The sequence below is a fragment of the Ostrea edulis genome, chromosome 2 (genome assembly GCF_947568905.1).
Source record: "Ostrea edulis chromosome 2, xbOstEdul1.1, whole genome shotgun sequence".
NCBI lineage: Eukaryota > Metazoa > Mollusca > Bivalvia > Ostreida > Ostreidae > Ostrea > Ostrea edulis.
In genome coordinates this window covers 77714844-77731880 of record NC_079165.1, presented here as the reverse complement: position 1 = coordinate 77731880, position 17037 = coordinate 77714844, and the positions used below count along the sequence as shown (strand labels likewise).

The window sequence follows — 17037 nt, the reverse complement described above, 5'->3', positions numbered from 1 at the left end:
CTGTTCTTCCTAGAAAACGTAAAATTCCTCGTATGATGGGACAACAGCACATACTTTTTCATCGTGTGCAGATATGTATAGGAAAGATTTCTACGAGGCATTAGATCTGCTTTTAGCTGGCATAAAATCTAGATTTTACCAACCAGGTTACAAGGCTTATGATTGTCTTGAAAACCTCGTAATTAAGGCTTGCACAGGTCAAACGTTTGAAGAAAAATTCAATTTTGTCACGACCCTATATGATACAGATTTGAAGCCAAAGGATCTTCACTTCCAGCTTATAATGTTAAAGACTGTTTTGCCAAAATACTTTACGCCAGATATACCAAGTGTGGTTGAAATTTTCAGACATTCAAATGAAAAAAGTCTGTTTGCCGAGATCCTCAAAATTCTCAAACTAATTTTGGTACTTCCTGCAACTAACACTACCAGTGAGCGCTCATTCAGCGCCTTGAAAATATTGAAAACATCACTGAGATCAACAATTAGCCGAATACGAACAAACAATTTGCTTTTATTGCATATTCATAAAAATGAGACTGATGAACTGAATCCAGAAAAAATAGTTCGTAAGTGAAAGTGAACACAGACTGGCGATTTTTGGAAAGTTTACCGAGTACTAAATACCTTACAAGTAAAGCTTTTTAAAAAAGCTTGCCGTCTTTAGCAGCAACTCTATAGAGCGAAGTTGAATTATGTCCCTTGTCTTCATTATTGAATTGAGCTAAAATAAATAATCTCACGGACATCATGCCTACAAAGCTGTGTCCTGACTCCCATTGTAAAAGTTTGTATTTATGAAGGGTATATGTACTGGAAATCAAAATCACTGTTCCCTGTATTAGCACTGATTGAAGCTTCTATATCAAATGAAACTGAGATTTTCAGTGTGTATATCAAAATATTTATTTTTTAACAAAGTTATGAAACAAAACAAACTAAAAAGATTTAAATTGCTCAAATTTGCATAAAAATTATTCTTGCATATTGTACAGTACAACTGCTTTAGAAATTAACCAGGATAAAGACCTGAGAATATTGTAATAGTTTTGCCAAAAATTATATCATAAAATACATAGAGTTTGATTTGATGGAAAAGATTAATAATTGTTATTCAAATTTGAGCAATTGTAAGGAAAAAAATATTCTGAAGGAATAGGATAGTTTTAGAACAGATGTGTTGAAAAAAACAAAAACTTCAAGTTTACCTGATACAGACAGGGGTAATTTTAAGCAACATAATATGTAATGAAATGTTACTATTCTATTCCTTCTTAACAAAAATGGTTGCATTGGAATCACTAATCCCAAAACACAAGCAATCAAAACAAAAAACGGCGAGTTTTTCTGTTTGTATGCAAAAATGAAAACATTGCTGTAAATGAAGTAACCATAGAAATGCTTTGTATTAGTTGCTTTAAAAAAAGTAATGTGTCAATTTCATGAATTGCATTTTCTTTTGTTCGTTTTGTCGATTTTTTAAAGATTGAAAATCTTGAAAAATTGTTAAGTCGTACGAAAATTAGAACACCAGAAAATTATCTCCCTTGCCTTGAAGAGCATTTCAACCAATGAAATAATTGAAAATTTTCACTTCATGCACTTTCTACCAATGAAAAAAGAGAGGAAGTGCAAAGTACGAAGACTGTAAAACACTTCAACTCTGTATACCGTCTTCCAAGGAAGACGGTAATGACTCAGAAATGATTGATAACAAAATGATAAAGATATAAACAAAACACAAAACAAAAAAAGATTAAAAATCCTTAACATCCCCCCCCCCCTCCAACAACAAACAAAGCAGTTATCTTTTTACTAATGGTTTTGTCGATATCACTTTTTTGTCGTAAATTACTTTGGTGTGCCCCCCCCTCCCCCCCCCCCCCCCCCAGTGAAATTGCGCATGTAAATCCACTTTTTATGCTCCGAGATCGAAGATCGGGGGGCATTTTGTTTTTGTCAGTCACTCCTGTCTGTCATTCTGTAATTATGTCTGAAACTTTAACCTTGATAATAACTTTTGAACAGTAAGGGATAGAGCTTTGATATTTCACACGAGTATTCCTTGTGACAAGACCTTTTGACCTACTTTTTAAAAAATTGATTGTTCATAACTTCTAAATGGTAAATATTAAAGCTTTCATATTGTACATGAGCATTTCTTGTGACAAGATCTTTCTACTGGTACCAAAATATTTGTCCTTGTGACCTTGGCCATCTTCGGAATTGGCCATTATCGGGGACATTTATGTTTCACAAACACATCTTGTTTTTTACGGCTATAAAACTAAGAATATCAAGAAAATGTTGACAAGCAACTATTTGTAGTCCCCCCCCCCCCCCCCCCCCCCATTTTTGCATTCTTATTGTACCTTAGTCCGAAAAAAGAGGACCTGGCACGGTAAATATCAAAATCATAAAAAAAAAGCCAGGAAAACATCAGATATTTCGGACTACATGTACATATGTATAGGCAACCCAAATCAATGCCTCTTGTGTCACAAAAAGACTTGACATCTGCTCAGTATTTATAAGCTCTTCTGAGCCAAAGGCTCAAAGAGCTAATGCTATGGCCATTTGTGCGGTGTGCGTAAACTTTTTAGAAAAAGGGCTATAACTCAAGAACCCCTTGGCCAATTTTTTTCAAATTTGTTACAGGGTATCATTGGCCCAAGGGCTTTCATACATACTAAATAGAGAGATGTGACCCTTTAACAAGGGGAGATAATCAGGAAAATACAAAAAAAAATAGTGGTTGCTAAAAAATCTTCTTCTCAAGAACCACAGGGCAGATTATCACCAAACTTACACATAAGGATGAGGATATGTTGTAGATTAAAAATTGTTCAAGGCATTACCCTGGGGCAAAGGGCGTGGTCTCAAGGTCACTTTAAAGTTGACCTAAATTTAAATTTTTTTTAAATTCCTTAAATCTTAGATATTTTAGTCATTATAAGGACTAGGATCATCAAATTTTGACAGTTGATGCATCTTAGGACCTTGTGTCAAGTTGTCTCAAAAGTAGGTCACGGTGACCTACTTTTTGAATTTTGCAGGTATTTATTTTAAAATTAATTTTGATGCATATCTTGGACACTTTGAAGCCTATGATCATCAAAACTTGTCAGTTGGTGGATCATGGGACCTTGAAATGCGTCAACTGAAAAATAGGTCACCGTGACCTACTTTCTGAATTTTATGGCTTATCATTTATAGATATATTTTAAGTTGTTATTTCAAATACCGAGAGGTCTAGAATCATCAAATCTTGTAAGTTGATGCATCTTGAGGCCTTGAAACATATTTATAAAAAAAGTAGGTCACAGTGACCTACTTTTTGAATTTTTGCAGATATTCAAATTTCACATTTTCAATTTTAGATGCATATTTTGGGCACTGTAAAACCTAGGATCATCAAACTTTGTCAGTTGATGCGTCTTCAGTCTTCGGTTTGTGTCGACCAAAAAGTAGGTCACCGTGACCTACTTTTGGTATTTGACAGCTAAATTACTATATTTCAGACACTATTTGACCTGCAATCATCAAACTTTGTCAGTTGATGCATCTTGAGTCTTCGGAGTGTATTGACCAAAAAGTAGGTCACTGTGACCTACTTTTGGCATTTGACAGTTATATTTATATATTTCAGTCACTAATTGACCTACAATCATCAAACTTTGACAGTTGATGCATCTTGAGTCAACAGAGTTTGTCGACCAAAAAGTAGGTCACCTTGACCTACTTTTGGAATTTTGACGGCTATATTTATATATTTCAAATACGATTTGACCTACAGTCATCAAACTTTGTCAGTTGATGGGTCTTGCATGTTCGAAGGGTTTCGACCAAAAAATAGGTCAACTTGACCTACTTTTGGAATTGGACGGCTATATTTATATAATTCAGATACTGTTTGACTTACAGTCATCAAACTTTGTCAGTTGTTGGGTCTTGCATGTTTGAAGGGTGTTGACGAAAAAAATAGGTCACCTTGACCTACTTTTGGAATTTGACGGCTATATTTATATATTTCAGATACTATTTGACCTACAGTCATCAAACTTTGTCAGTTGATGGGTCTTGCATGTTCGGAGTTCGCTGACCAAAAAGTAGGTCACCATGACCTACGATTGGAATTTGACAGCTATATTTCAATATTCAGATACTAATTGGCTTAAAATCATCAAACTTTGTCAGTTGATATTTCTTGGGTTCTCAAAATATGTAGACCAAAAAGTAGGTCACATTGACCTACTTTTTTTTTAATTCTTAGGATTTAACTAAAGATTTAGAATACTAAGAGGCTAAGAATAGAAATGGTGGGGTTGTACAATTTATCAGAAGAGCGATTCTAGGCCCTTGGGCCTCTTGTTTATTTACGTATATTTTTTGTAACTGAAGTCGATACCATACTTTATTTGAGCATACGTGCCATTTTACAAGAACCCTCGCCGCTGTTTATGTGAGAGCAAGGAAAGACAACTCTGGGTAGAGATTGGTAAGCATACGAGGCGCAACTGACCCCAACGCACCCCCTCCCCCTAATTTTTTTTAAAAAGTTGTTGCAGTTATGCATGTGTACTTTATCAGAACACAATTCAAATTCTCATTTTTTATGAAGTAAATGCATATAAATAAGATCAATATTGTCGATAAATTCCATAACATATCATGTATTTGAAGGTTGTGATGTGTGCTTGTTTCACACCATACAACGTACACTGAAGACTTTCCCCTGTTCCCGCGACATATTGCATACACTTGTTATCTTGGCTGGATATTAATTTTTTTTAATATTGGAATATCGTTTTATATTTCTCTGTTGGTATTGTATTGGTATGTGACACTTTGATAAAATATTTCTGATTCTGTTCTCATGGTGTCCATTGTCCCATAGTTTATGTGACAATCTAAGATTTGAATTCCTTTGAAATTGTAATAGTTAAATTTAGCTGCAAAAATATAGTTCTATCCGATTTTTAAATTTTTAACGCATTTTTATTTTATTTTTAACGCATCCCAAAAAACCACAATTATGGAACCCCCCCCCCCCCCCCCCCCCCCCCCCCCCCCCCCCCCCCCCCAATCGGAGAGGGCTACATTATTGCAGGCTTGCAGCTAGGTTAAATTATATATTTCCTGCGTGGAGAACTTTGATTGTAATTTTCACTGACATCTGCATTCCTCTTATTATCCTACTATTGGTTAATCATGTTAGAACGTGGGCGGAGTTAAGGAAAATGGCCACTTTACATTGACTGTAGAATTGTTGAGGGTAAAAAAAAAAATAGCATTTGATGTACGATTATGTTAGATAATAAAAGAAGAAACTTTATTATGTAGTGACGTGTTATTATAAGTAATAACCACATCGTCACACTACCAATACTTATTCTTAAATTAGATTGCAGCAGGTGTACATGAAAACAACATACAAAAACAAAATTCAGCCTTTTTAACGCACATTGAAAATTCACTTTTAATCATTTAAGTAAATCGATCCCCAAAAAAGGGAGAAACTTGATTTCTTTCAAAAATATGTTCATAATCATGATAATTTGGCAAACTATAAACAGATCGAAGAGTAATCTCCCTTTTGGTTCAACCGGACAAGGCCTTGATTTGAGCTATCTTTCTTTGTCCATGAGTTTAGATTTTTGCCTTATAAATAAATTTCCTGAACTGCAAATTACCGGACCGAGATTCGAACCCGAGATCCTGATTAAATCTCTGGCAAATGATGGTTCTGTCACCAGTGATCGAACCTGCCTGACAACCCCCCCCCCCCCCCCCCAAATTTTAGCTATTTCACAGAAAATGAAAGGAAATCCAGTTGATGATATTCCAAATGATAAACAATAAAATTTGAAATGGAGAGAACATATGTATGTATTGCCCCGTTATATTCCTCTGAATTTACTTCTTGTTTGAATCACACAGTAAATTCAAGGACCGGTCACAGTGCTCTAACAAATCAGGTCCCGTGAATTTCCAGTTAGGAGGACTAGCAAATCAGGTCCCGTGCGTTTTCAGTCAGGAGGACTAGCAAATCAGGCCCTGTGAATTTCCAGTCAGGAGGACTAGCAAATCAGGCCCTGTGAATTTCCAGTCAGGAGGACTAGCAAATCAGGCCCTGTGAATTTCCAGTCAGGAGGACTAACAAATCAGGCCCTGTGAATTTCCAGTCAGGAGGACTAACAAATCAGGCCCTGTGAATTTCCAGTCAGGTGTATTTACAAACTAGGTCCTGTGAATTTCCAGTCAGGTGTATTTACAAACTAGGTCCTGTGAATTTTCAGTTACATGCTTAATATAACAATTTAAGCACAACGAATCTTCAGACAGGTGCTTTAATAAACCAGACCCCGGGAATTTCCGTCGGGTGCTCTAACCAATCAGGTCCTAATAATCTTCATTAAGACGGTCTAACAATGCAGGTCCTGTAAATCTTCAGTCATGCACTCTAACAAGTGATTATATTTTCTGTGGCCTCCTCCACGGATACAAGTATAAATAGATTCCGATAAACGTCAACAATGACAAAATACAAATATCTTAACACAATATTATTTTTCATTTTCATTTATTACAGTTATTTTTTTAACAACATTATTAACATTTTTCTTTTTCACCCAGCCTTCATTTGGCCTAAAACCAAATCCATCAATTGTTCCTCCTTTCAATGAAATTTGAACCAGCTCCTGAAAATTCTCATCTGAGCAACAGATAGGACTCAAAGCATCATCAAAGTTTGGCTCATAGAACAGAAACAATAGAGCTTGAACACAAGTCTCAAAGTCACACTGACCGCTCCAGGTTCCGTGATCCAGGACACTGACGCACACATTGGAGGTGACCAAGTCTTGGTCTAAATGGTCAATATTTGGGTGGTAGATGTCGGTAAGACATCGTATGATGGGTGGTTCCTGGGACCATTGTGCCTCGTTCTCAACAGATATCTGAAACAGGAAGGGAGACTGATTATCAATGCATGATATAGTAAAACATAAAACTCTCATGATTTAAGTTACGTGATCATTTTCTTTTTCAATATTAATCAAATCAATTCATGGGTCACAAAAATATCTTCATCTCCACAGACTTTTTTCTTTGAGTTTTTTAAAAATAGATTTATTCTAAGCTTTGCATCATGTCTACTGAGGTCAAAGGGTGCAGGAATGAGTATCTGGGTATATGATATGTATATGAAAAGATATTCTATGTCCAAATTCATGGGTCCACTGAGAGGCATGAAAGCATATATATTAGGGCAAGAAGAAGAAATTGCGATGGTTGTTTAGAGGAGAGAAAAATATTATTTAATATTCAATTGAAAGTGCTAAAAAATTGAAATGCTGACACATTTATCATTTTTATATATTTACATTTCGAACGTTTTTCGATATGGTATCTCTGTGTAATGATAGCCATTTTCTCATGAACAAGGCATGTATGAATCTTTATAAATATAGTTTGTGTATTTTAACAACTGGGAATTCCAAGAGATAGAAAAGTAGAATGTAAATATAAGAAATAGATCTTATTTTTGGAAATACACAGAGTAGTTCATGCTGGCATGCTTTTCATGAAGCGCTAACGTGCTTCATGAAGTATGCCAGCATGAAGTATCACAGTTCATACCCTGATCGATGTACATAATATAATGTATTTTCAAAAATGAAATGCACATGTATACTTTCAGCTATTATCTGAATTGTGCAGAGAAAATGTACCAGAAAGACTGAGAGGAGGAAATGAGGGAAAGATTGGAGGAAAGAAAAAGCTAGACAAGTAGGGGACAGAGGGAGAAATGCTCCCTCTCAAATTATCAATGGAATGTCTAAAATGATCAACTGGGATATTTTAATCAGAGCATCATGCAGACTGTCCAGCACTCTGAGTCTCTGACAAAATATAAAGGCTAATTTTTGGACTGAAATTATGAAAATTTAGAACTAAATTTAGGAATTTCAAAACTAAATTAGGGCAGTTTTACGAAAATTTAGGACTAAAATTAGGAATTTCAAAACTAAATTAGGGCAGTTTAAGACATTTCAATTGTTTTACTTTCGCAAATTTGACATTAAAGAAACTCACAAAAATTACTCTCCATGCAGGAAGGGTGTTTTCCAGCTATAATTGGCCATAACCTTAATAGTCACATCTTTGTCACAAAGTCACAAGCAATAAACACTTGACACATGGATTCACTGGTCAAAAATTTGAATGCATTTTCAAAATTGCTAAAATAGAAATGTATTTTTAAAAAAGGAATTGGCAGGGAAATGTGGGTTTTTATTTAGAATTTCCCCTTCAATTTCACATTTTAAAAGGAATTTTAGCAGAACTTACACTAAAAAAAAATTTTTTTAAAGGAATTTTAGGGCCACTGGAGTGGACAGCCTGCTTCACGTGTACATTATATATGGAAATTGTTTCTAATGACATTCTGGTCGTTACCTCAAACCTAAATGTTCCTCCTTGGTAAGGCCCCCCACTAGGCGTGATGTCCACTTCAAATCTGAACTTGTTCTCCTCTTCATTGGAGTCGTGGGCGCCACTCTCACCTTCCATCACAATGCGGGCTTGACCATCTAAATGACAATGGCAAGAGTTACCTCGCTTTGTACACCTTCCCAACGCATCGATGATTGAGAAATAATGCCATTTTATTTCCAGCTTATCTTTAATTAAGTTACACACACGGCTAGATCAAATATTATATGCACTCTTTTATTCTAATAGATCTATATATATATAGCTACCTATAATGGACAAGAAATCGAGCAGTCATGTTTAGAAAACAAAAATCCCATCTGCTTGTGTGAATTCTCACCTGAGAAGCTCTTGATGGTCCTCGCTAGGCGATGGAAGTCTTTTGTTATTCTGTGTGTTGTCCCCATGATTTCTCTCAACAAGGCCTTTTTTAATGTTTTTAGAAGGACACATTTTTGATATATAAATGTACGCACTTTGTAGTGCGAAGTATCTTCACATTGTAGTTTTGTACATCTTGCCCTCTTCAGTACATTTCGATAACTGTGTACCTATCGCGATAATCAGCTTTATTTTAAGTTCCAAACCTAAATTTAGAATATCGCTAATCTATATGATATGATGAAACCACGTTGCAATGTTTATATATACCATTTAGGTACACTGCCAGGGTATTCCGAGTGAAATAAAAAATAATATTTCGTAACACTTCTACCCCTCCATTAGTATGTGCCTCGGTAGCGCAGTAGGTAGCGCGTCAGTCTCATAATCATAAACTGTCACTGAGCGATCTGAAGGTCGTGAGTTCGATCCTCACCCGGGGCAATTTTTTTTTTTTTTTTTTTTATTATTATTATTCATTTAGTCTACTGATTGCGTGGTAGTTTGATTATGTTTCCACACCGATTTGACAATATTTCAGCCATTTTACGGCGGTATCATTGGCTCATCGCTTTAGTCGTTAACTAGGCCTAGCCATGATATGTCGATTACTTCTTGTAGTAGACTACATATCATATGATGTTATTATATGTGGCTATCAAGCGAATGAGAAATTGATTGGCGTAATTTGGGGTATTTTATATCTATTCTTATCGAATCTCTCCACAAATTCTCCTTCCAATTTGAAAAAAAAAAAATATTCAGAATGACTGACACCACAGTCTTCCACTTCTGCTTAACACTGGCTCTTGATCCAACACATTGAGAGAGAGAGAGAGAGAGAGAGAGAGAGAGAGAGAGACAGACAGACAGACAGACAGACACAGACAGACAGGGAATAAACCTATGTCAATGATTTTTTTCCGAAGCACATTAGATAAACTATTTTTATTTATTTAACTAAATACGTCATGTATATGGAAATATTTACTCAATAAAATGTTTAGATATGATTAGGCCAACGTGGTAAATATCCGCGTATTATAGGCTTATCGATAATGTTTTTGACTAGACCACAAAATCTGAAAAGGTACTTAAAAAAATATTAAAAAGGTATCCATTCCCTATACATGTGTAGTTTACGTGAAATTCAAACTTTTAAAATTTAATTCAGAAAAAGTTTGTAAGGACTTATCGGTTTCCATTGGTTTTTAGGGAAGGTAAATCTTCCATGCCCATGGCATGATCAGAACATGTTTCCATGGATATTTGTATAATTGAGGGTCCCTTATACGAATATGCCTCAAAGTGGGCCCTGTGCACTTCACATGGAAGAAGAAAATTTTACCAAGGATGAGGAAAATTCATCGACAAATAATGTTTCCACTGTTCTGTCTACCTGTGAATGCCTATTCCACCTCCACCAATATTTACAATTTTCAGCTCCAATCTTGATTAATCTCAGAGTGACTCAAATGCTATTCATTTTCTTTCGATGAAATGTACAGGAAAAAAAATTTACAAACAGATCCATAGTTAAATAGATAGACTGAAAACACAAACAGATACGTATAGTTAGATAGACAGAAATAATGTTCACCGCCACGACCCGTCAAATGTTTATTAATCATAATTATAAACAGATGAGACTTGGTGTGCATGGGATAAAATCATGTTAACCTCGGTACAACAGTTGACTTAATAATAATACATATATCTTCAATTGCTCAAATAACTATATTTCAAAACATGTTCCGCTCCATTTTATTGCATGTAGGCCTATTTAGATTTCTTTCACAATGACATGGTATCATTACGTACAATTTTGGGTTGTACAAAGGAGTGACAAATTATTTGCACAACCTTCTTACATTATATACTCATTAATTAATCTTGGACAGATGTAATTTGACCCTTATTAAACTGATCTTTGCACGTCCAGCTGAACTCTTTGAAACACCATAGCTTAGATCATCACTCCCAAGGGACAAATGGAATTTAACTGGACAGACTTTGGCTGAAATCAAAACTTCCAACTGAACTCCTTGAAACACCATGACTGAGATCATTATTCCCATGAGACAATTCCTCTATCTGTTCTCTGATGTGTGACTTTTAAGGACTATTTACACGATCTGATTTGTAAGAGCTGTTTTCAGATATGATTTCACAGTTTCATGTACACTATGATTTGTTAGACGTGTACTTCATTAATATTTCCCTCCATATTTTTTTTTGGTGGTGGTGGTGTGTTTGTTTACAATTCAACATTCTGTAGGACGACAAGTATATTTTACCCGTTTGCGCCCTAACGTTAGCGACCGTCTACCATTTGAATATCCGTAGAACACATATAGAAGAACATTGGTGAGACCTTGGTTTGGTATAATTGCATTAAGGATGTACTCTACATCGTCATAATGGCTGACTTCCTTTTAAAACTTGTCTATTCGTTTCAAGCATCATGGCCTAGCTGAGGAGCTAAGTAGGTTATTACGTCGACTGATGAACTGTAAATCGCGGGTTCGATTCCAGCACGGGTTTTAAATTCTTCTTTTTTTTTTTCTTTTTTTTTAGATTGCTTTCTACTAAAACTGCATTTTTGACTAAATAAAATAAATTTGAAAGTTTTAAATTTCAAGATGTTGTTGTACATATCGTCCACCTTTCATCCATATCAAATTTCTTCGTTGTAGCATTCCTTCTTAACCGCTCTGTTCAGTTGTTAATTTCAACTCCTCTTTTTTCTTTCCTGCCATCTTGAACTCAAACACGTGGAATGAAAATTTCCAACCAAGATTTCCCAACATCTTGATTCCCATGATATATCAAATTAATTTCTAAAGTCATCTAAATTACTTTGGAGTAAATATTTGGGGGAAATTTACGTGTTATTTGTGCTGTATTTAGATTAACCTTCATGACCTGGTTTTTAATTGGTTGAAACCATCTGACTTGCCAGACGGAATAGAGCATGTCTCTATTCGATCTGACTCCATCTGACTTCATAAATGTCATATGATTTTCCTATTTCAATACGATACGATTTGCAAGATGTAGCGAGTCAGATCTGAATAATCAGATCGCAAATTTTGTAGTACAATACTGCATCCATTTACATCAATATAAATGTTTAAAACAAAATAATTATTCATATCAATTATTATGTAGCTACATTTTATGGGGAAAAGTGTATTTCTTTGGTGTAAAATTATTGAATAGGGTTGCTGAATTACTCTCTCATATGTAGTAGGGATTACCTCCCTTAAAACACAAGCCAAAAAAAGTTGCCATTTTAAAAGTTTAAATGATCTGATTTTATGCTGCAATTCATATTCCTCTATAGATGCACAAATTGACAAAGTTTGTTGATTTTAGGACTCAAATATATATATAAGCCCCCAAAATGGCTAAGCCATATATGACCTTATGTTAATTATAGGTCACTCTGACCTTGCTTTAGAGTGCGACACACCTTCTACCTAAGATGCAGAACTGACCAGGTGAGGATTCTAGACCATATGATTGTCCAGTTACAAGTCTGACAGGATTTTGGCTTATTGGCCAGATCGTCTTAATCAAAGGTCACAGTGACCTAACTTCAAAGTGCGACACACCCTCTACCCAAGATGCATCAGCAGACAACGTCTGATTCTGTCTCACAGTATCTAAGTCATGAGCCCGACACGAAGCGCGACAGACGGACACGACCGCCATACCATAAACCACATCAGAAAGATTCAATCAGTTTACAATTCATGAAACTTTGTTTTATTATCACCCAGACCCTCTAGGGGTTACGAAAAGGATTTGAGATTTGGGAGGGGGAGGGGGGATCAATATCAACAATGATATGCTATGATATCAGTTTACACATCTTCGCTAGTCAAGGGTGACGAAACACCATGTATCGTCACCCTTGGCTAGCGAAGATGCAGTTTACAAAGATTTGTTTGTTTGGGTTTCTTTTTTTTTTTTTGCCTCATCGCTGCATCTATCACATACTATATCTTTGGCAATGCTTTTTGTTTATTATTTTTCCCAACTTTGTACCCTCTTAGTTCTTATTGAGAAAAAATATCTATTCTATCCTATTTAACAAATAGTCAAATACAACCTCTCTCTCTCTCTCTCTCTCTCTCTCTCTCTCTCTCTCTCTGACCAAACTTACTAGATGAGGACGTCCTCACAATGTGTAGACGAGAATACACACATATATTATTCTAAAGGCAAAGGAGTACTATGTTAGGTATAGCTATAGGGATATCTATAAAAGTTTATCTAATACTCTCTTTTGAATTATGAAAAAAGGGATTTTGAGAGAGAATATTAGTGAGGACATGTCCTCACACCACTTGTCCTCACTAAGCTAATATTTTGTATCTACATCTTTCACATGCTGTAGGTCATTTATGAGGACGTAATTGTGAGGACAATTATTTGTCCGCATAGTGCAATTCTTGTCCTCACAACGTCTGCCCATTGGTTGAAATTTGTCCTCACTTTACAGTTTTACTGCCTCTCTCTATCTCTATCTCTCTCTCTCTCTCTCTCTCTCTCTCTGTGTGTGTGTGTGTGTGTGGGTGCGTGCGTGCGTGCGTGCGTGTGTGTGTTTTCTTGTTCTTTTGAAGTTCAGATCTGAATTGAAGCTTAAAGGGGTTTAAGTAGGTTAAACGATTACCGTACGCTGTTTTGTTGTTGATATTTTAAAAACTCAATTCCACAACTCTTTGTATATATAGGGTAAATGATGTATACAATTATATGTTTGTTGTTGATTTTTTTTATTCTTATTTATTTATTTAAATTCGATTTCACAACTCTTTGTTTATATAGGGTAAACAATGCCACTATTTTGTTGTTGATTGTTTTTAGATTCGATTTCACAACTCTTTGTTTATATAGGGTAAATTATGCCGCTGTTTTGTTGTTGATTTTCACAAATCTTGAAATAGAATCCATTTACAGAGTTCACTCTTTATCCGTATTGACCTAAAATTCCAAAGTATCTATGTATCTATGTACATATAAGTGTGTAGTTGAAAAATGCACGAGTAAATACCGTTATCAGACCCAGTGATATACGGTCATTATTCTGTTAAATTCACGCCAGAAATTGTACGAACCATCCTGTGGATTCTATATAATACCACAATGTCATCCGACAAAAAATTCTGTCAGACCAATAAGTGTCTTATGGTCATTTTAGTGGCCCTCATTGCGGCGATTGCTATCGTTTGCGTGGTGACGTTTACGGACGAGGATGCACGTGAGAAGGCAAACAAGAAAGCAGCACTGAAGTGGTGGCAGACCAGCATCGTGTACCAGATATACCCCCGATCTTTTCAGGATTCTGATGGGGACGGGACAGGCGATCTCAGAGGTCAGTATAATATTCAATCACTACAAGATCAAACATGCGCAAGCGCGGACATAATGTCCAAAACAATGGTTTAATTCTAATAGTGAATGAATTTAATAGTGAATATGGTTCGTCACATAGAATACTGAACGAGACATTAATGCTGCGAAACATATCAGATCTGTTTAGAACCTGATCTGATATCGGAAAATATTTTGTAGGTTCCCCATCAGTTCATTTTCAAATTAGGTATATTTTTACCCAAAAAATTTCGGGTGTTTTTTTTTTAATCCAAAAATGATATTCTTATTGGAATCCATGAACTAACTAGATGCTGTCATAAGACAGTAATATATACTCCCCGTCGTACTTGTGTAAATAGCAAAGAAGCCGCAATAGTCACCGCGTAACATACCTATAGTACCATATATATTGTTCCTGCATATGTAACATGCATAAAGTATTCTGTTGGTAATCTCAGCGAGATTCGTTGAGGCTGGATATTTGCACTGATGCCTGAAATATCCAGCCTCGACGAATCTCGCTGAGATTATTCTGTTGGGTAAGTGCCCTGGGGGTCATCCAAAACCCTATTTCATAATTGTTGAAATATACTTAAAACAATTGAGGTCCTGACCCCTAAACCATATGTATTTCTCTGGCACATATCAAGATGCATTGAGTATTCTGATGGACAAGTGCACCGGAGTCATCCCAGGTTGAGATTCCAACCCTTGAAGCAAATATATTCTTGTTGCACATGACACAATGCACTGAGCACCAGGTTTTCCACACCATTTGCTCCTCAAGATGAAAAAGAAAATGCCGAAAAATTCAGGACACCACCAATCATCTCCCAAAAGATGATTTGGCTACTGCAAAAAATATAAGAGGAGTTCCGGAAACCAGGTTTTTCTATAGAAAATTGTCGTTTTTCAACCCCCAATTGGACCCCAGGGTGAAAATGAAAATTCCGAAATCTTATTGCACATCTACAGGACACCATATGGTCTTCCGAAAGATATCGACATTGTGTAAAACGTAAGAGTAGTTCTGGGAAGTAGGATTACCTCCAGGGTAAAATTAAAAATTCTGAAACTTTATTGAAAATCTCCAGGACACCACCTATCATATTCCAAAAAACTAATTAGTTACTACTTAAGATAAAAGAGGAGTTTGGGGCAGACGAAAGTGTGACAGACGGACGGACGAACGGATAAACCAAGGTAATGTTAACAATATACCCGAACTTTCTTTAGAAATTCAAAACTTTCCAACCAGTTTTTTTTTTAAAGTGCGGTGTAGGCTTCAACGAGAGCGGAGCAACCAAGCGTGACTACTGATCCCCCAGTTTGAATTCAACCCGTGCACATACCTACCCCTCATAGCATACTAAGTTCGATTCGGCCGAGCTTTATCAGGATCAAGGTATAAAACATTTTTGTTGACATCCACCCTCTCAGTGGTTCATCTAAACTTGAGATATGATAACGGACAATATTCTTAATGTGCACACACATATTATTATTGTATAATAACACAATTTTTAATTCCTTAATCCTGCTTCATTCAAATGAATGGTGAAGATAACGAACCGTGATCAATCTCATAACGCCTATATAGTATATACTATACTATACTATACTATATTTATTTCCAATCAAGGGCCCTCAAGGGACAGCATGAAAATACATACAAATAATGTACATATACATATAAAGAAATATAAATAGATAGATGTGCAAACACAGACCCCTGAACACACCAGAGGTGTGATCAGGTGCCTAGGAGGAGCAAGCACCCCCTGTCAACCGGCCGCACCCGCCGTGAGTCCTATATCTTAATCAGGAAAACGAAGTTATCCGTAGTCAAAATCAGTGTGCCAAGAACGGTCTAACAATCGGTATGAAACACGTCAGACAGCATTTGAGCCAATGACAGGTTATATTGACAAACTGGATCGTTATAACGACCATAGAATTTGCGAAATGCTGACTTTAATCAAGACTGTTGAAACTCCTGCACCATCAATTTGTTTGTCAGTAGTTTGTCTCGAATTAAAAACTGACCATACGCAGAACAAGCTCTTGCGTTAAAAATCAATTGAGATATATAAACACCATAAAGATGAAGGGCCGGGTGAACACGGATCCCTGGACGCACCAGAGGTGGGATCTGGTGTACAGGAGCAATAAGCATCCCCTGTTAACCGGTCACACCCGCCGTGAGCCCGATAGAAGAAGTCGTACGTTAAATCATATTTACCACTAAACAAACTAGATTTAAGCGAATTGACGAGTAAGTAAATCCGATGAATTGCTGTTTTGGAACACAAAATTATGTTTAAAAATCCGGAAGAATACAATAATGGTACACTTTATGATTTTAAAATTCAAGATCGAAACCAAGTTAGGTATGTTGTACGTAATACATGTATATAAATGCTAAGTACTGATCTAACTTTTGATTAATAAACATTTTTCAACACAATCGCTTATCCCAATCTAATTAAAGAACAAGGGACGTTATTGGCCAAAATTGGCCGAGCTTCAAAAACCGATCATATTTTGCAGGTAGAAAGGTGATAATTTTCTCGTTTCATTCATATATAACAAGTACCATTCACTTGTTGCTGATATTGAGAAAATAACGTTACAATATTGCATTGTTAACTCTGACGCTATCTCCCGACGGTCGCTTTTTCGGAACGACGTCATCGACCTTATAGGATTTACAGTCCCCTGATTCTTCTAGAATATTTTTTCTAAAAGTTACAATTTTAATTTTTTATATAAAAA

The 17037-nt window shown here is 35.9% G+C and overlaps 2 protein-coding genes and 1 non-coding gene across 3 annotated transcripts in view; 2 read left to right on the top strand and 1 right to left on the bottom strand.

Moving 5' to 3' along the window:
• Nucleotides 1-6562: 6562 nt before the first annotated feature.
• Nucleotides 6563-9156, bottom strand: LOC125678844 (uncharacterized). Its single transcript, XM_048917565.2, has 3 exons — nucleotides 8837-9156; nucleotides 8461-8594; nucleotides 6563-6959 (listed from the first exon to the last, which is right to left on the bottom strand). Exons 1-3 carry the CDS (start codon nucleotides 8901-8903, stop codon nucleotides 6567-6569), a joined length of 594 nt encoding a protein of 197 aa, XP_048773522.1. The 5' UTR covers nucleotides 8904-9156; the 3' UTR covers nucleotides 6563-6566.
• A 71-nt stretch (nucleotides 9157-9227) lies between these two features.
• Nucleotides 9228-9321, top strand: Trnam-cau (transfer RNA methionine (anticodon CAU)). The gene is made up of 2 exons: nucleotides 9228-9264; nucleotides 9286-9321. It is a non-coding gene; the product is annotated as a tRNA-Met (tRNA).
• A 4571-nt stretch (nucleotides 9322-13892) lies between these two features.
• The window catches only part of LOC125678832 (maltase A3-like), a 35378-nt gene continuing 32233 nt past the window's right edge, over nucleotides 13893-17037 (top strand). Inside the window, exon 1 of the mRNA XM_048917544.2 lies at nucleotides 13893-14260. Coding sequence (XP_048773501.1) covers nucleotides 14032-14260 — 229 coding nt within the window. The 5' untranslated portion in view covers nucleotides 13893-14031. The remainder of the gene's footprint in view (nucleotides 14261-17037) is intronic.

Excerpts from the sequence above, each read along its gene's own strand:
- LOC125678844 (XM_048917565.2), bottom strand. The coding sequence starts at position 8,903 with ATGGGGACAACACACAGAATAACAAAAGACTTCCATCGCCTAGCGAGG. Across the intron at positions 8,595-8,836 it reads GACCATCAAGAGCTTCTCAG|ATGGTCAAGCCCGCATTGTG; the intron begins GTGAGAATTCAC and ends ATTGTCATTTAG. Across the intron at positions 6,960-8,460 it reads GAGGAACATTTAGGTTTGAG|ATATCTGTTGAGAACGAGGC; the intron begins GTAACGACCAGA and ends TTCCTGTTTCAG.